The sequence below is a fragment of the Dendrobates tinctorius genome, unplaced genomic scaffold, assembly GCF_039654945.1.
Source record: "Dendrobates tinctorius isolate UK_male_01 unplaced genomic scaffold, ASM3965494v1 ptg000046l, whole genome shotgun sequence".
Classification (NCBI taxonomy): Eukaryota; Metazoa; Chordata; class Amphibia; order Anura; family Dendrobatidae; genus Dendrobates; species Dendrobates tinctorius.
This window is the reverse complement of record NW_027361714.1, coordinates 73,759,530-73,779,594: the sequence shown is the minus strand read 5'-3', so window position 1 is coordinate 73,779,594 and position 20,065 is coordinate 73,759,530. Positions and strand designations below refer to the sequence as shown.

The window sequence follows — 20,065 nt, the reverse complement described above, 5'->3', positions numbered from 1 at the left end:
AATTTGCATCCTGGAGTAGGCTCCCATTGTCTGTGGCCGGCCGCATCAACCTGATTAAAATGATATTGCTCCCTAAATTTAGCTACTCCCTTCAGCACAGTGCGGTAGCGGTGCCCAGGTCCTTTTTTGTTACTCTCAATTCCCTGGTCACATCCTTTATATGGGGGAAAACTAGGCCCAAACTTAAATTGTCCACTTTACAAAGAACAAAGAAGGGAGGTGGGGCAGCGTTGCCAGATTTTTTCCTATACTACTTAGCTGGGCAGGCTAAAGCTTTAAGTAAATGAATGCCGGGTAATTGCCTCCCCAATTCTGAAAGTCACTTGCTTCACGCTGCGCAAGTGGATTTCCCATTAGGTTTCCTGGAGTCGGAGAAAGCTGGTGTTCCACGTCTGCTGCCCCTGCTCCGACTGGCACGATTAATATGGAGACAAATTAAGAACATAATTGGGTTTAAAGATTTTATGGCTGAGATGCCCCTGTGGAATAATAACTATTTTCCGGGGTTACTGAATCACCCATCCGCCGTTTTTTGGATTCAGTATGGCGTCTCTTCATTGGGAGATTTGTATGACCAGGGGATCTTAAAGTCTTTTGAACAATTACAGGCCACACGATATTCCGAGATCTCAATTTTTTCGCTATCTGCAGCTGAGATCGGCTCTTCAATCACATATGAGGGATGGATGTGTGGACCGTAAAATTTCATCTTTACCTCTGATAGAAATCCTTAATTTGCAGGGCCCCCAGGGTCTCATATCCTCTTTGTATACATACATGCTGTCAGTAGGAGCAGAATCGGCCATAAGCTCTATTGAGAGGAAGTGGGATCGGCTCATCCCTTATGCGCAAAGAGAGGAGTGGGAGGAGATTCTGGAATCTCCGATTGGAGTATCACCATCTATTAATAACAGAATGATACAACTATTTATAACAAATCAATCGTATTTTACTCCGTTGTGACTTTTTAGGATGGGTCGGCTTCAATCATAAGAATGTATACGATGTCACTTGCCAGATGCTGATTTTATTCATATGGTATGGCAGTGTCCCATTATCTTACACTACTGGATAGAGGTGACTACACTACTGACATCCCTGGTGCAGGCCCCTGTCCCTCTAGAGCCATTGGTCTGCTTGTTTGGAGTATGGGAGGAAGAGACTTGGGATCGATATACTGGGGTCTTCCTGGGCGAGACGCTGTTTATGGCACGGAAGGTGCTGGCATTGCGGTGGATGGGGAGTTCATGTCCTTCCGTTAGATTTTGGATCGAGTTGGTAAATTCGATTGTTCCATATGAGCGCATGTTATACCAAAATAGGGGATGCCCGGGTAAATTTGAAAAGATTTGGGAGAGGTGGAATTCCTCTCACCTCACTTTGCAAGGTTGCGACCTCACATGCGACATAATACGATACGGGAGACCAGGCTGTGGAAATAGTATATATTAGTTAATGTAGTGGTAGTTGTAGTTTAGGAATTTTAGTTAGATTTTATTTCTGAATGGTATGACAAGTCTTGTGAAATTGAATTGATATACATGCTGGAAAATATATAGGCAATTATCCTTTATGTATGCTTGAAGAAGTATAGGTACATATTACCTTGTTTATAAGAGTGTGTAATTTCTCTGCATTATATTTTACAATGGACGGAAACACGTGTGCTATGTATAATGCTTGTTATCATAAGCCATTGTGTATGTTGTACATTCTTTGTGTCCTGAGGTTCAATAAACGAATTTAAACAAAAACCTCATCAGAGAGACCAAGAGGATGTCTAGGTCTTACCATCTGTAATGAAAGACCATGCTGAAATTTAAAATATATCTACATTTTCCTTTTTGGTCTCCGAATCAGATAAACAAAAATATAACATTACAATAAGTACAAAATGAGTCAATTCTGTTGTTAAATTAAGTTTTGCTTTAACCATAGGAAGGACTGAGCTGCCTATTATCATGTCTATAAAAACTGCCTCCCCCGCTGAGCCTCACAAACACCTAGCTGGTGGGTCCAGGTAAGGCCAACCTCACAGTTTGAGAAGCTCTGCTTTGTTACATAATATACACATCTATATTCTTAAAAGAGTATATCTACTGTATGTTAAAGAAGATGGATATTTCCTTATGGGCTTAGCAAGTTAAGATAAGGGTCTATTATTTTCCTCCTTTTTATCTATTGCTATTAATAAAGAGACCAACCATAATAGTACTTGATAGGGACAACATACTTATGATGAGTTGATAATGAAAATTCTCTGCTAATGACTAACTCACTGTTGTCTTGAATCCATTGGAACACAAAAGATTTGCAAGTTTTATAACTGGGTTTGCAGTATCCAGGGAGTAGGTTATGAAGACTCTTCCTGCAAGACACAGCAATGAGCAGTTATTGAGTTCTCTACATGTCAGGCTTACATTGGTCTAGGCTCTAACAACTCACTTTGAATTATTAATTTTACAGGAGAGGTCTGCATTAGAAGATATTACAATTACTGTATTTCAATTTCTACTATTACTCAATTGTATTTTTATTTTGTTTTCATATTATACTGAGCTCATGAATATGCAGTACTACCTGGCAAGAAGTTTACTAGCCCTCTAATGTTAATCTCCTGCTGATAAAATAAAACTGATTTTTTTTAAATCTGTAGCACACAATGCACATTGCTGGAATCAGGGTATCTGTCTCTACAGTATTCTGCTGTCAGATTAGATGTCAAAAACCTGGTGACAGATTCCTTTTATGGCGCAGCCATTTTTCCATTTTGCACTTTCGGTTTTCCTCCCCTTGTTCAAGCAGCTTTTTAAATTTTTCCCTCTACAAAGCTGTATAAGAGCTAGTTTTTGTCTGGAAGAGTTCTAGTTAGTGAATTATACCTATTGATTTACCATATAATGTACTAAAAAGGCAAGAGGAAAAAAGTAGGGTAAAATAGTAGAAAAAACATTATTTGGCCGAAAGTCATCTAATGTGTGTGGTGGCCTTCTAAATAACTGATACACAGTGGGTACAGAAAGTATTCAGACCCCTTTAAATTTTTCACTCTTTGTTTCATTGCAGCCATTTGGTAAATTCAAAAAAGTTCATTTTTTTCTCATTAATGTACACTCTGCACCCCATCTTCACTAAAAAAAACCCTGAAATGTAGAAATTTATGCAAATTTATTAAAAAAGAAAGACCGAAATATCACATGGTCATAAGTATTCAGACCCTTTGTTCAGCATTGAGTAGAAGCACCCTTTTGAGCTAGTTCAGCCATGAGTATTCTTGGGAATGATGAAACAAGTTTTTCACACCTGGATTTGGGGACCCTCTGCCATTCTTCCTTGCAGATCGTCTCCAGTTCCATCAGGTTGGATGGTGAACGTTGGTGGACAGCCATTTTCAGGTCTCTCCAGAGATGCTCAATTGGGTTTAGCTCAAGAATCTGGCTGGGTCAGTCAAGAATAGTCACAGAGTTGTTCTGAAGCCACTCCCTTGTTATTTTAGCTGTGTGCTTAGGGTTATTGTCTTGTTGGAAGGTGAATCTTCAGCCAAGTCTGATGTCCAGCGCACTCTGGAAGAGATTTTCATCCAGGATATCTCTGTACTTGGTCGCATTCATGTTTCCTTCAATTGCAACCAGTCATCCCGTCCCTACAGCTGCAGCGGAAAAACTCCCCCATAGCATGATGCTGCCACCACCATGTTTCACTGTTGGGATTGTATTGGGCAGGTGATGAGCATTGACTGGTTTTCTCCACACATACCGTTTAGAATTATTGTCAAAAAGTTCTCTCTTCGTTTCATCAGACCAGAGAATCTTATTTCTCATAGTCTGGGAGTCCTTCATGGCTGTACTAGCTCAAAAGGGTGCTTCTACTCAATATTAAGCAAAGGATCTGAATACTTATGACCATGTGATATTTCAGGTTTTTTTTTTAATATATTTGTAAAAATTTCTACATTTATTTTTTTCAGTCAAGATGAGGTGCAGAGTGTACATTAATGAGAAAAAAATGAACTTTTTTGAATTTACCAAATGGATGTAATGAAACAAAGAGTGAAAAATTTAAACAGGTCTGAATACTTTCCGTACCCACTGTACATTGATTCCATGTTATGATTTTATCTTGGCAGAAGAGGGTGCCGCAAATTAAATAAGCACTCCCATTTCTATATTTTTTTTTATTAAATGTGTGTATGTGCATGTAATGTAGTGTGTTTTAATATACTCATCTACCCTCTGCAGACTCTCTAGGTCACACTTTGCTCTATGTGACCAGGATGTGACTTTCACAGGTAAGCCTATGGAGCGTCAGGATGAGGCTCCATAGGCTTTCATTGTAAAAGATACGTATAAATAGAACCTGGCACTCAACTTAATGCTGGTGAAAAGTTGATTTTATTTGTAGTACTAAACAAACGTTTTGGTCCCAAGGACCTTCATCAGTTACGTACTAGTAGTTTCAAAGTAAATGTATAGCAGTACAGACCAATTTATCCGCATCAAGTAGATAAGTAGTCTTATTGCCTGAATATTGAAGTGGGTAGCATTCTGTGTGAGCGTGGGCGTCTGTGTCCAGACAAGTGGTGGATGCCGCGTTAGGACACAGACGCCCGCGCTCACACAGCCTGCTACCCACTTCAATATTCAGGCATTAAGACTACTTATCTACTTGATGCGGATAAACTTGTCTGTACCGCTATACATTTACTTTGAAACTACTAGTACGTAACTGATGAAGGTCCTTGGGTCCGAAACGTTTTAGTACTACAAACAAAATCAACTTTTCACCAGCATTAAGTTGAGTGCCAGGTTCTATTTATACGTATCACATGGTGTGGGAACCTACCTTGGCACCTTCAGCAGTAGTGCGCACGGTTTCTTTGTCTATTCATTGTAAAAGAGACTTCAGGCTCATGCATAGAGTGAGCCAGCTAGTCACATTTGCGGTAACATCACTGAGAAGAGGAGCAGAGCGGCGCTGGATCCTGGAGAGAGCAGCGGTAGGTGATTATATTAATACACTCACACTACATTACTTGTACACACATTTAATAAAAAAAATATAGATGAGATTGCTTCTTTAACATCTAGGGCAATATGAGGAGATAGAGAGGGAAGATGGATTGTAGACAATCCTTCATGGACAGCTGCAAAGCTTCCCTCAAGGTTGACTCCAACCTACAAATAGTCGCAGGCAATACCAATACATGAAAACAATGCCCTTTTAGTGCTGCTTTCATGTATGTGTGTTATCTGTGTCTAACCAAAGTTTTGTGCACAAATTCCCTGCTTTATGTGTAATATTCCTAGCTAAGCATTGAACGGTTAGTAAATAGAGAAACCTTTCTATTTTGCAAGATTGCTTTTTAACGCATACTATATATAGCTGAAATGTGTAAGGTTAAGTAAAAAGAAAACTTGATTGACCTGCTGAATAGGTAGAATACACTTACTTTGCTCCGATGGCAAGTTACTCATCTTTAGTCCTGTACCGGGCTCTTCTTGAGGAGGAAAACGGGGATGGCTATGCCTAAACTGAGGCTGCTGACCACATGTGTACCCATCAAGCCTAGGCATATTGTATGGTGATGCACTGAGAGGCACAGCAAAATTATACTGTGGACCACTAAAAGGTAAAAGATGTTATGACAATTTCAGAGCTAGAATCGGTGAAGACACAAAGCAGCATAAAACTAAAGGCGCCGTTACACACAACAATGTCCCAGCGAATCCAACGATCCGACGTGGATGGGATCGCTGGGACATAGTTAGCTGATCGCTGGTGAGCTGTCACATAGACAGACCCACTAGCGATCAGGACCAGCGAGCAAGCTGGTATCCAATGTAAACAGCGGGTATCTAAGAACCGCGCGGCTCTTAGATACCCGCTGTTTACGTTGGATACCAGCTCCCAGCATCACTGATCGTTGCTCTCCCGCTGCCACACGCAGCGATGCGTGCAGGCCAGCGGGAGACCAACGATCAAAAAATGGCCCAGGACGATCCTGCACGATCAGCGATACCCGGCGGGGGGCAGTCACTGATGAGTGCCACACACAGCGAGATCGCTAGCTAGATCGCTGTGGCGTCACAAAATCAGCGATCTCGCTGTGTGTGACGGGGCCTTAACTCAGAATGTACATAGAAGGCAATAAATGTCTTCTCCCCACTCTATTTCTCAACATGACATCATGTTTATCAATTCTACTTTAAGAAAATGTGGACCGCACCACACAAAACCTGGCCCTCAATGCTAGTGCATATAGTGTGGCCAACCTTCACACATTGTAGGCTGTTGACCGGAAATATAGTCGGGTGCCTATCACAAAAGCAAGTAATAACAGTCCAATCGAAGAAAAAACGGATTGTACTCACCGATAAAATTCACCTTTTATTCCAACATTAAAACATGTTCGTCGGGAGAATGGGAGCGGGAGTGCAGGAGACAACAACAGCTGTAGAAGCGCAATCCAAGCACGAAATGGCCGTCGTCATCTCCTGCACTCCCTCTCCCATTCTCCCGACGAACATGTTTTAATGTTGGAATAAAAGGTGAATTTTATCGGTGAGTACCATCCGTTTTTTCTTCGATTGGACTGACATCATGTTTATGTGCACTTGCCTCAACAGTGCACATAGTCATTGCAGACAAGTATTTATTTTGTAATGAAAAACAAAGAAAATCCAGATTTTCACGATAAAACTTGAAAATTTTTTTCCATCAAAATAATAAGTACTTGTACTTATTATTTTGATGGTATAAAATTTTCATGTACAAGTACTTATTATTTTGAGGGAATAAAATTTTCAAGTTTTATCAAGAGATTTTTTCATTGGACCAAGCCATACCAGAATGGTGCTTCCGTGCTTCCTTCAAAGTCGGTGAGCTGGCTCGTTTCTCTTTATGATTTATTTTGTAAACCCAGACGGTATATGAACCTTTAATAGATCACCTGTTTGTTTTGAATCAACAAACTGAATCCTATGAGTGAACTAGCATTTACCACAGAGCCGATCCCTGATAATGGGTACTAGAAGTGCAGGCAGCGTTCCAAGCAAACACGCGTGTGTTTCTGCTACAGAGGCATTGCATGTCCTGGGTAAAGGCAGCTAGAAGCTGGCAAACAACTTCAGACAGCATGGAGGACCTGCAAAAAAACCTGGTGCAAGCCCAGCAACAGGAGACAAGTAAGCTACTTATGCAGCAGATCCAGCTCTAGCAGCAGCAGCAGCACAGGGATCAGCATCGACAACATCAGCAGCAGCAGATTGATTTGCTCACAAAGGTCTGACTTCAAGGTCAGATGACAAGGAGAGCCCTGCAGAAAATGACCCTGAGTGATGACATAGAGGCCTTTTTGACCATCTTTGAAAGGGTTGCCGAGAGGGTGAAATTTCCGCCAAATCAATGGGCAGAGGTCCTAGTGTCATACTTGACGGGGGGAACCCCAGCCTACTTTAACTTGACCTTGCAAGACTCCAAGGATTATGGCTATCTAAAAAGACATTTTGGCAAGCTTGGGGGTGACATTAACTGTCAGAAATCAGCGAGTAAACAGCTGGGAGTATCACAGGGATAAACCCCCTCAATTCCCAAATGTGTGACCTACTGCACCTGTTCCAAAATGGTTGTTGAAGCCAGACTCCTCTACCCCTACTCAGATGGTATAGCGAGTGGTGATGGATGGGTTTTCTTGGATTCCCTTCCGAGGCCAATACAGACTTGGGTAGCCCAGGGTGATCGCAGGAACGCCGATGAACTGGTCGGACTGATCGACAGGTATCAGGAGGTCGAGGGTTCCTTAGGAAAGCAGCCCACTCCGTACTGGGGGTCCCAACAGAGGGCGTAGGTCCAAAAGGGAGTGGAATGTCCAGGGTACAAAGGGGCAGGGAAGTAATGCCAAAGGTCCCTGCTGGCGACATTATATGATGGAAATGTCACGGCCTCAGGAGCCTGGGGCAGACAGTCTGTTCCCGCATTTTGCTATAAGTGGGAATTTGCATTAAAGAGTAACCAAGGAATGGGGTGACATGATAGAGCAGTTACTGGTGCCACAGCTCTATAGACGCAGATGTTAGACATGGCTCATGCCTACGTGTTGGGTGGTCACCTATGGGCAGATAAGATCCAGGAACAAATCCTGCCAAGATTCTACTGGCCTGGGTGCTACATATAAATTACGAGCTATTGTCATTACTGCCCCACCTGCCAGCTAACCTCCCCTGTGGCCCTTTTCCGCAATCACCTATAGTATCATTGCTCATCATCGAGGTTCCGTTTGAATACATAGCAATGGATTTAGTGGTGACCCCGGTTGAAGTCCGTTTTCTGAGTTATCAGATCTCACTCAGGTCATAGAGCATGAGGTACTCACAGAGCCTCATGTTTACGTGAACCTGAAACCGTATCGGAATCCAGAGGCCCGCAAAGAAGTGATCTACAGCCAGGATTGGGGGAGCCATCTGAGCAAAGCCCAGGTGATACTTGCTCTACAGAAGGTGGGGTTTTTCATATAAACCTGAAAAAATGTGCCATGGAGGAAGCTAAATAGTTTGGCTAAGTCGTAAGCAGGGGTGAAATAAAGCCTTAAATAAATAAAGTTGACGCGATCCAGAGTTGGCCACAACCTCTCTCACAGAAGCAGGTCAGGGCATTTCTAGGCGTCATGGGCTACTATCACCAGTTCATTCATAACTTCGCCATGATAGTTGCCCCTTTGACAGACCTCCTTAAAGGGACAAAGTCGGGTATGGCTAAGTGGTCTCCAGAAGCGGAGATTGCCTTCCAGGAATTAAAGCTAGCTCTGTGTAAACAGCCAGTGCTAGGGGCACCAGATTTCTCTAAGGAGTTTGTGGTCCAGATGGGCACTGTCTTATCACAAGAGGCGAACAGGGAAGAGCACCCCATAATGTATCTATGTCGGAAGCTGTCATCCTGTAAGAAAAATTACTGCATAGTATAGAAGGAATGTTTGGCCATCAAGTGGGCCGTTGGACACTCTAAGGTACTACCTCTTAGGCAGGAAATTCAGGCTAGTGTCAGACTATGCCACGCTGAGGTGGATGAGGGAGAAGGGGAGCAATGCCCGAGTGACCAGGTGGTTAGTAGCACTTTAGGATTTTAGCTTCCATGTAGAGCATAGGCGGCCCAGGTAATGGCTTGGCAATGCCGAGGATCTGTCGAAGGTACACTGTCTAATGGTGGAAGGTGCCAAGCCTCAAGGCTTTAGACTGGGAGGGGGGTATGTATGGTGGCAGCTGGGCAGATCGTGGATGGGAGAAATGTGTCCCCGAGGTACCAAGCCTCGGTGATGTAGGACAAGGAGAAGCAGGCTCCAGCAAACATAGTGCTGAGAGGTCTTTAAAGGGCCCGGATTAAGGGTCCGGGTTTTACAAGCAGCTGAAAGAGCTGGGTGGGATTGGCTGCTTACTTACCTCCAGCCCAGGTCTTGGAATGTCTAATTTAATAAAATACACTATAGGAACAAAGAAGCGCAATAGGGTCTTATCTGATGATAATGGTATAAAAAGTATAAAATCCACTCACCTGCTATAGGAGAGATCAGGCATATGGAAGTAGTCAGCTGCTGCACGTCCAATGGTCAGACAAGTGACCGCCAGTATATCGCTTCTTATGGAACTTATTTTTTGGACTTTCATGCGCTGCTTGACATAATACACAATCCAGTTATATTAAAAGATCAATCATTTATTCCCATTTAATCCCAACGCGTTTTGAAGAGGAAAACACTTCTTCTTCTTCAGGGAATGACAAATATTGACTAGATGCTGTTATTCAGAGGTTAAATACATACCGCCTTTGAAAATTGGCGCCAAACAGTCACATGTTCTTTTTGCATAAATGTCAAAGTTCATACTATGACAACTTAGATCAAACACGTAGGATTATATAATCATTAAAATAACATCACTTTATTGTATTATAGGTGAAAACTAAAAAGAAAAAATGACATTAATCAAGAAGAAAACAAAAGAGGAAAAAAGGGGGATATAAACCCGTTATAAAAGAATTCCAGCTGAGCCCTTTATCCACTGGACCAAGACAGAAATAGGTCTAAAAGGAAGAAGAATACAGGCAAAAATTAATTGTGTCAGCTGAATCAATAAAAAAATATGTATAAATTCAATAGAATTGTGTGTCAAATTACTCTCAGCTCATAAAAAGAAAAAATGGGGTGATCAAATAGAAATATACAGTGGGGAAAAAAAGCATTTAGTCAGTCAGCAATAGTGCAAGTTCCACCACTTAAAAAGATGAGAGGCGTCTGTAATTTACATCATAGGTAGACCTCAACTATGGGAGACAAACTGAGAAAAAAAAATCCAGAAAATCACATTGTCTGTTTTTTTTTCATTTTATTTGCATATTATGGTGGAAAATAAGTATTTGGTCAGAAACAAAATTTAATCTCAATACTTTGTGATATATCCTTTGTTGGCAATGACAGAGGTCAAACGTTTTCTGTAAGTCTTCACAAGGTTGCCACACACTGTTGTTGGTATGTTGGCCCATTCCTCCATGCAGATCTCCTCTAGAGCAGTGATGTTTTTGGCTTTTCGCTTGGCAACACGGACTTTCAACTCCCTCCAAAGGTTTTCTATAGGGTTGAGATCTGGAGACTGGCTAGGCCACTCCAGGACCTTGAAATGCTTCTTACGAAGCCACTCCTTCGTTGCCCTGGCGGTGTGCTTTGGATCATTGTCATGTTGAAAGACCCAGCCACGTTTCATCTTCAATGCCCTTGCTGATGGAAGGAGGTTTGCACTCAAAATCTCACGATACATGGCCCCATTCATTCTTTCATGTACCCGGATCAGTCGTCCTGGCCCCTTTGCAGAGTAACAGCCCCAAAGCATGATGTTTCCACCACCATGCTTTACAGTAGGTATGGTGTTTGATGGATGCAACTCAGTATTCTTTTTCCTCCAAACACGACAAGTTGTGTTTCTACCAAACAGTTCCAGTTTGGTTTCATCAGACCATAGGACATTCTCCCAAAACTCCTCTGGATCATCCAAATGCTCTCTAGCAAACTTCAGACGGGCCCGGACATGTACAGGCTTAAGCAGTGGGACACGTCTGGCACTGCAGGATCTGAGTCCATGGTGGCGTAGTGTGTTACTTATGGTAGGCCTTGTTACATTGGTCCCAGCTCTCTGCAGTTCATTCACTAGGTCCCCCCGCGTGGTTCTGGGATTTTTGCTCACCGTTCTTGTGATCATTCTGACCCCACGGGGTGGGATTTTGCGTGGAGCACCAGATCGAGGGAGATTATCAGTGGTCTTGTATGTCTTCCATTTTCTAATTATTGCTCCCACAGTTGATTTCTTCACTCCAAGCTGGTTGGCTATTGCAGATTCAGTCTTCCCAGCCTGGTGCAGGGCTACAATTTTGTTTCTGGTGTCCTTTGACAGCTCTTTGGTCTTCACCATAGTGGAGTTTGGAGTCAGACTGTTTGAGGGTGTGCACAGGTGTCTTTTTATACTGATAACAAGTTTAAACAGGTGCCATTACTACAGGTAATGAGTGGAGGAAAGAGGAGACTCTTAAAGAAGAAGTTACAGGTCTGTGAGAGCCAGAAATCTTGATTGCTTGTTTCTGACCAAATACTTATTTTCCACCATAATATGCAAATAAAATGAAAAAAAAACAGACAATGTGATTTTCTGGATTTTTTTTTCTCAGTTTGTCTCCCATAGTTGAGGTCTACCTATGATGTAAATTACAGACGCCTCTCATCTTTTTAAGTGGTGGAACTTGCACTATTGCTGACTGACTAAATACTTTTTTTCCCCACTGTACATTAATTATCAGCGCCAGACTTTGGTCAAATTATCAGATAGAAATATACATTAATTATCAGCACCAGATATTGGTCAAATTATCACCAGTCAGGTTATCAGCACTAACTGTGGAGTCAAACATAAAGATCCGACTTGAAAACAGATCAGCGCTGCAGAGGAAGAAGCGAGTCGCTGCAAGAAAAGAAACCAGGATCGCTCCCCGTGCTACCACCTCAACACTTTCCAGAAAAACACATGTGTTTTTAAATATATATGTCAGCACCATGTAAAACTTTTCATGATTAGATATCAGGAGATAAAATAAACTAATTTGCAAGAGCCATTTCATCAGATTGAAAAAACGGGATCATTCTCTCTATAGAAGTACTTCATCCACAAAATCCGCTCCATAAGGTCACAAATCTGAACAGAACCTATATGTATTTCTAAATAAAAATCACATGGATAAAGTACCAAATAGAATCACATGCATTTGTATAAGATAGTTTAAAAAAAAAATCTCAACAGACTGCATATATTAAGGAGTAGAAAGTCGCACATAAGAATTTACAATTTACCTTCTTAAGTGCAACTTTCTACTCCTTAATATATGCAGTCTGTTGAGATTTTTTTTTTAAACTATCTTATACAAATGCATGTGATTCTATTTGGTACTTTATCCATGTGATTTTTATTTAGAAATACATATAGGTTCTGTTCAGATTTGTGACCTTATGGAGCGGATTTTGTTGGTGAAGTGAAAGAAGCACTTCTATAGAGGGAATGATCCCGTTTTTTGAATCTGATGAAATGGCTCTTGCAAATGAGTTTATTTTATCTCCTGATATCTAATCATGAAAAGTTTTACATGGTGCTGACATATATATTTAAAAATGCATGTGTTTTTCTGGAAAGTGTTGAGGTGGTAGCACGGGGAGCGATCCTGGTTTCTTTTCTTGCAGCGACTCGCTTCTTCCTCTGCAGCGCTGATCTGTTTTCAAGTCGGATCTTTATGTTTGACTCCACAGTTAGTGCTGATAACCTGACTGGTGATAATTTGACCAATGTCTGGTGCTGATAATTAATGTATATTTCTTATCTGATAATTTGACCAAAGTCTGGCGCTGATAATTAATGTATATTTCTATTTGATCACCCCATTTTTTCTTTTTATGAGCTGAGAATAATTTGACACACACAATTCTATTGAATTTATACATATTTTTTTTTATTGATTCAGCTGACACAATTAATTTTTGCCTGTATTCTTCTTCCTTTTAGACCTATTTCTGTCTTGGTCCAGTGGATAAAGGGCTCAGCTGGAATTCTTTTATAACGGGTTTATATCCCCCTTTTTTCCTCTTTTGTTTTCTTCTTGATTAATGTCATTTTTTCTTTTTAGTTTTCACCTATAATACAATAAAGTGATGTTATTTTAATGATTATATAATCCTACGTGTTTGATCTAAGTTGTCATAGTATGAACTTTGACATTTATGCAAAAAGAACATGTGACTGTTTGGCGCCAATTTTCAAAGGCGGTACGTATTTAACCTCTGAATAACAGCATCTTGTCAATATTTGTCATTCCCTGAAGAAGTGTTTTCCTCTTCGAAATGCGTTGGGATTAAATAGGAATAAATGATTGATCTTTTAATATAACTGGATTGTGTATTATGTCAAGCAGCGCATGAAAGTCCAAAAACTAAGTTCCATAAGAAGCAATGTCTGATTTAAGGCAGCTGGTGCTGTCTCACTTTGTCTGTTTGTTTTTACAAGGTGAGGAGGCCTTGAATGTGCTGCTCAGACCCGGCTGGAGTCAGAGAGAAATGGACAGACATTTCAATGGCTGAGCCCGTGCATTATATGGAATGGTTATATTCCTTTTTTTTTTCTGTTATACCTTTTTGTACCTGGAAGAGGCTGTTTAATTTTGTTAACCCTGACAGTTTATGAACTTTTAATAAACTGCCTGTTTGTTTTGAATCAACAAACAATCCTGTGTGTGAACCAGAGCCTATACCTCGCAACACACTATCATGCCCCCTCACATAGTGAGATACCGCAATAAATATCCACTTATTTCTGAAGAACTTGGCCTTTTTTATAAAAGACAATCAAGGTTGCCAATAAAGTGAACCACAACTCTACCACTGGAATAGAAAACTGGATATGTACGTGAAATTTTGAGTATGGCCACCCATAAATTCTCTGTAAAGTTATGTGCCTGATGTAAAACATGACTTAAGTCAAAGAGAAAGAAGCATAAAGTAAAGGACAGTGATTTTGCAAGTTTGCAGCAAAACTGCAGCATATATGTTGTGGTTAGGACAATCATTATTTTACATACCAGTAATTTAGTTGCATGTGTGGTAGGTACAGCCGAGGATGCTGCAGCATAGGTTGCATACCTTGATAGCCAAATGGAGATCTAGGCTCTAGAATAATAGTAATTGACAATAAATTCATTGGCATTAACTTTATACATACCATACATTAATGTTAACAATTATGTTTAAACCTTTCTTATTAACTTATTACTAGTATTTTATCCCAGAATGATATTGCCATTCTGGCACAAAATAAAAGGCATGTATAATGATAAAGCTGTGAGGCGGCACAATCACCTGTTGCTTTCAGCAGTACTACTTGTATTATTGCAGTTGTATTACACAACAGATGCTCGGTAGTGGCCTACAGGGGAAGTGGTGTATCAGCACAAATATAAAGATATGGGCTGAAAAGCCCTAGCCAGCTCACCAACCAAACAGCCGGAGCACGGAACCTCGTCTGGACTTCAGCGACGCATTAACTGAAGAAAAAAAAAAAGGATCGTTCCAGCTACTAAAAAACTTGCTTTTTTGAAGAAAATGTAAAATAACAGCATGTCGGCTTTCTCCTCTCCAGCAAAAGATACGCTGGGGAGCACTAGAAACAGCTACGCGTTTCGATCCACTAAGGATCTTTTTCATAGCTGTGAAAAAGATCCTTATTGGATTGAAATGCGTACCTGTTTCTAATGCCTCCCAGCGTATCCTTTGCTGGAGAGGAGAAAGCCGACATGCTGTTATTTTAAATTTTCAGCCCATATCTTTATATTTGTGCTGATACACCACTTCCCCTGTAGGCCAGTACCGAGCATCTGTTGTGTAATACAACTGCAATAATACAAGTAGTACTGCTGAAAGCAACAGGTGATTGTACCACCTCACAGCTTTATCATTGTACATGCCTTTTATTTTGTGCCAGAATAGCAATATAATTTTTAGTAGCTGAAGTGGTGTATCCCCTGGTGGGCCGCTGTGCAGGAGTGTGTCCCCTACACCCCTATATGTGCAACAGTTGGCACAATATACTTGATTTGCTATGTGTAGACACAGAAAGCATCTCATCAGTCAATTAACAAATGACTCAGTTTATTATTATACAGAAAAATACACACATCTGTGAACGATGAACAGGTAATATTTGCATGTAGTTGAACAGCGGTCACCCAGAGTCAATGTTACTTGTGGACCCTTGGCTCCCCAGTCTGACAATGTGTCTAAGCCATTCCATTACTGTATCTCAATCACACAGTGATATGTGACAGTCATAAACAATTGTAGACATTTGTATGCTGCTACTATGGCCATAGTTAGTTCCAATCTATCTATATATATAAAATTGAATGTATGTACAGTTGTGGCCAAAAGTATTGACACCCCTGCAATTTTGTCAGATAATACTCTGTTTCTTCCTGAAAATTATTGCAAACACAAATTCTTTGTTATTATTATCTTCATCTAATTTGTCTTAAATTAAAAAACACAAAAATAATTGTCCTAAAGCCAAATTGGATATAATTCCACACCAAACATAAAAAAGAGGGTGGACAAAAGTGTTGGCACTGTTCGAAAAATCATGTGACACTTCTCTAATTTGTGTAACTAACAGCACCTGTAACTTACCTGTGGCACCTAACAGGTGTTGGCAATAACTAAATCACACTTGCAGCCAGTTGACATGGATTAAAGTTGACTCAACCTCTGTCCCGTGTCCTTGTGTATATACCACATTGAGCATGGAGAAAAGAAAGAAGACCAAAGAACTGTCTGAGGACTTGAGAAACCAAATTGTGAGGAAGCATGAGCAATCTCAAGGCTACAAGTCCATCTCCAAAGACCTGAATGTTCCTGTGTCTACCGTGGCAGTGTCATCAAGAAGTTTAATGCCCATGGCACTGTGGCTAACCTCCCTAGATGTGGACGGAAAAGAAAAATTGACAAGAGATTTCAACGCAAGATTGTGCGGATGTTGGATAAAGAACCTCGACTAACATCCAAACAAGTTCAAGCTGCCCTGCAGTCCGAGGGTACAACAGTGTCAACCCGTACTATCCGTCGGCGTCTGAATGAAAAGGGACTGTATGGTAGGAGACCCAGGAAGACCCCACTTCTTACCCCGAGACATAAAAAAGCCAGGCTGGAGTTTGCCAAAACTTACCTGAAAAAGCCTAAAACGTTTTGGAATAATATTCTCTGGTCAGATGAGACAAAAGTAGAGCTTTTTGGGCAAAGGCATCAACATAGAGTTTACAGGAGAAAAAAAGAGGCATTCAAAGAAAAAAAACACGGTCCCTACAGTCAAACATGGCAGAGGCTCCCTGATGTTTTGGGGTTGCTTTGCTGCTTCTGGCACTGGACTGCTTGACCGTGTGCATGGCATTATGAAGTCTGAAGACTACCAACAAATTTTGCAGCATAATGTAGGGCCCAGTGTGAGAAAGCTGGGTCTCCCTCAGAGGTCATGGGTCTTCCAGCAGGACAATGACCCAAAACACACTTCAAAAAGCACTAGAAAATGGTTTGAGAGAAAGCACTGGAGACTTCTAAGGTGGCCAGCAATGAGTCCAGACCTGAATCCCATAGAACACCTGTGGAGAGATCTAAAAATGGCAGTTTGGAGAAGGCACCCTTCTAATATCAGGGACCTGGAGCAGTTTGCCAAAGAAGAATGGTCTAAAATTCCAGCAGAGCATTGTAAGAAACTCATTGATGGTTACCGGAAGCGGTTGGTCAACCAAGTATTAGGCTGAGGGTGCCAATACTTTTGTCTCGCCCATTTTTGGAGTTTTGTGTGAAATGATCAATGTTTTGCTTTTTGCTTCATTCTCTTTTGTGTTTTTTCATTTAAGACAAATTAAATGAAGATAATAATACCAAAGAATTTGTGTTTGCAATCATTTTCAGGAAGAAACTGAGTATTATCTGACAAAATTGCAGGGGTGTCAATACTTTTGGCCATAACTGTATGTATGTGTTTATCACCAACCAATCACGAGCATCTTTCATTACACCAGAGCTGTTTAAAAGAAGCTGAGCTGTGATTGGTTGCTATGAGCAACAGTTTTCCCATTCCACGACAACACCTCAGCAGACAATGACCGGGTGGGAGAAATCTAGCATCACTGGGAATATAACCTCCCAGGAATTGTCTGCCCTCCAGAAAGCACATGACAGAAATGAATCACCCCCTCCCGTGCCCTATATACCCATCACACATCCTCCATCCCATAGTCCCATAGGCACATTTTCCCTCTTAAAGGGATCTCCGGTATGGAAATCAGGGCAAATCCATCCAGATCATTGATTTTGAACCCAGGCCTCTCTTAAAGGGATCCCCGGTATGGAAGTGAGGACCGTTCCACTAAGCTATGTGGTTCTGACCCCAGGGTCTCTTAAAGGGATCATTGGTATGGAAGTTAGGCAGTTCCACTAAGCAATCTGGTTCTGACCCCAGGCCCCTCTTAAAGGGATCCCCGGTACGGAAGTAAGGGCAAATCCACTTAGCACTTTGGTACTAACCCCAGGCTCTCGTAAAGGGATCTCCTGAATGGAAGTTAGGGCAAAACCCTCAGCGTTCTGATTCTGACCCCAGTATTCTATTAAAGGGATCATTGGTATGGAAGTCAGGGCAATTCCACTCTGCGCGCTGATTCTGATCCGAGGCCCCTCTTAAAGGGATCCCCGGTATGGAAGTTAGGACCGTTCCACTCAGCGCTCTGGTTCTGACCCCAGGCTGACGGGATATTAGGGGTAGTAGTCCTGTGGCTCTAACGGAATGATGTGGGATATTAGGGGTAGCAGTCCGGTGGCTCTGACAGGATGATGTGGGATATTAGTGATAGTAGTCCGGCGGCTGTGACGGGATGATGTAGGATATTAGGGATAGTAGTCTCGTGGCACTGGCTGACAGGATGATGTGGGATATTAGGGGTAGTAGTCCGGTGGCTCTGGCTGACGGGACATTAGTGGTAGTAGTCTGGTGGCTCTGGCTGACGGGACAATGTAGGATATTAGGGGTAGTAGTCTGGTGGCTCTTGCTGACAGGATGATGTGGGATATTAGTGGTAGTAGTCCGGTAGCTCTGGTTGACGAGATGATATGGGATATTATTGTAAATGTGGCTATGCGGAGTGGGCGGGGCTCTACACTCAGATATATATCTATATATATATATTCATTATAATTTGTTATAACTAACCGTAATTAGTTACTATGCCTGGGCAATGCCGGGGTCTTCAGCTAGTATATATATAAAACTCAATCTGTAGTAGCCCGCTCTATACAAATCCACAGTTGTCGCCCGATTTGGGTGAAATTTGGCACGCCCCCTCTCCATTCACAGGAGCAGAATACTGCGCACTTTAAATCTCGCTAGCATCCCCTCGTAATGAGATTAGGGCCCCTGAAGTTAGGCCCTATACATATAATGGAGAAATGTGAAGGTGAAAGTAAAAGTGCTGAGAGGAAAACAACAGTTGTGACTGACAGGGACGGATTATAGCGACAGCGCCAAAGAGTCGCTGCTAAAGGGGCCGCACCACCACACACAACACACAAACATTTCACAAACACCATACAAACATCACACAGACAGCACACATACACCAACCCACAAGCACAACACCACAAAAATGCCTCAACACACCAAACACCAGACCACTCTAGACACACACAACACAAACACCACCCCATAAATATCACATGCACACCACACACACGCACGCAAGGACTACACACGCATGCAAACACACTCAGATGGATACACCCTACGCTAATGGACGAACATTATTGAGGAGCAATATTGGTCAGGTGAAAAATGCCTCATAGTAAGATTGTCATTTTTGCTTACTACACAGGGAGCTTTCATCACTGAAGCTGCTGAGGTAAAGTGAAAGCTGAGCTCTGATTGGTTGCTATGGGCAACTAGACAAGTCTGCCTGTGAGGTGGTTTTCATTACTGAGATGTGAGCTCCTTCAGGTCATAGTAATACTGTGTGAGGGCTGCTCTGTATTTACTATTCATCCTATTACATCTCTCATCAGTGTCAGGTGAATACTAAAGAGTCAAAACCAAGCGACATGCCCTTCAATTTTAAGCGTCTGTAGTTCCCAATCCGATTTGCATTTGCTATGACTATAAACAAAGCACAAGGTCAGTCACTTAAAGTAGCCGGCATTAATTTGGAGAGCACGTGTTTTTCACATGGACAGTTGTACATTGCTTGCATTAGAGTGGGTAACCCAAAACAAATCTTTAAATATAGGGGGGGAAGGGTTGCATTGTGTTGTTAATTGGGTGTAAATGTTTTATATGTTTGTGTAAGGTACATAAATTTTCATTTTTGATAAAAAATAGTTTAAAAAATAGTAGTAATAGTTTATACTACATGATATGTATTGAATATGTAAAATCATTAAAATGTTGAAATTAAACAAAAAGTTGCTTTTCACCTCAATGTTATGACAAATTTAGTAAAATGCCAAAATAAAAATTTAAAGTGGGAAAAAAAATCACTGTAGCACTATGAAAATGTCAATTTCAGGGTGACACTGAAATTTTACTTTAGCTACCAAAACCAACAATTTAACATATTTTCCGCAAGCGAAGTTACTTTTATACACTGCTCAAAAAAATAAAGGGAACACTTAAACAACAGAATATGACTCCAAGTAAATCAAACTTCTGTGAAATCAAACTGTCCACTTAGGAAGAAACACTGACTGACAATCAATTTTACATGCTGTTGTGCAAATGGAATAGACAACAGATGGAAATTATTTTCCTTAGCTCAGTACAATTATGATGATATCAAACATGCATAATTTTTACTTGCTTTGCGGAAAAAAAATTTCCTAAGTTCGTGGAAAACATTTTCTCACTTGTGTTACCATTTTCCTACGCTTGTGATGTTGTCAATGGTTACGTGATAGGGCTGT

At 41.2% G+C, this 20,065-nt stretch overlaps 1 protein-coding gene across 3 annotated transcripts in view; it reads right to left on the bottom strand.

Annotated features, from left to right (window-relative positions):
* TRAF3IP2 (TRAF3 interacting protein 2) overlaps positions 1-20,065 on the bottom strand; it is an 82,770-nt gene that overhangs the window by 35,470 nt on the left and 27,235 nt on the right. For all 3 annotated transcript variants that reach the window (XM_073575995.1, XM_073575996.1, XM_073575997.1), the window contains 3 exons: positions 14,152-14,239; positions 5,450-5,622; positions 2,280-2,368 (listed from right to left, as the gene is read on the bottom strand). In XM_073575995.1, the coding sequence (XP_073432096.1) occupies positions 2,280-2,368; positions 5,450-5,622; positions 14,152-14,239 (350 nt within the window). The remainder of the gene's footprint in view (positions 1-2,279; positions 2,369-5,449; positions 5,623-14,151; positions 14,240-20,065) is intronic.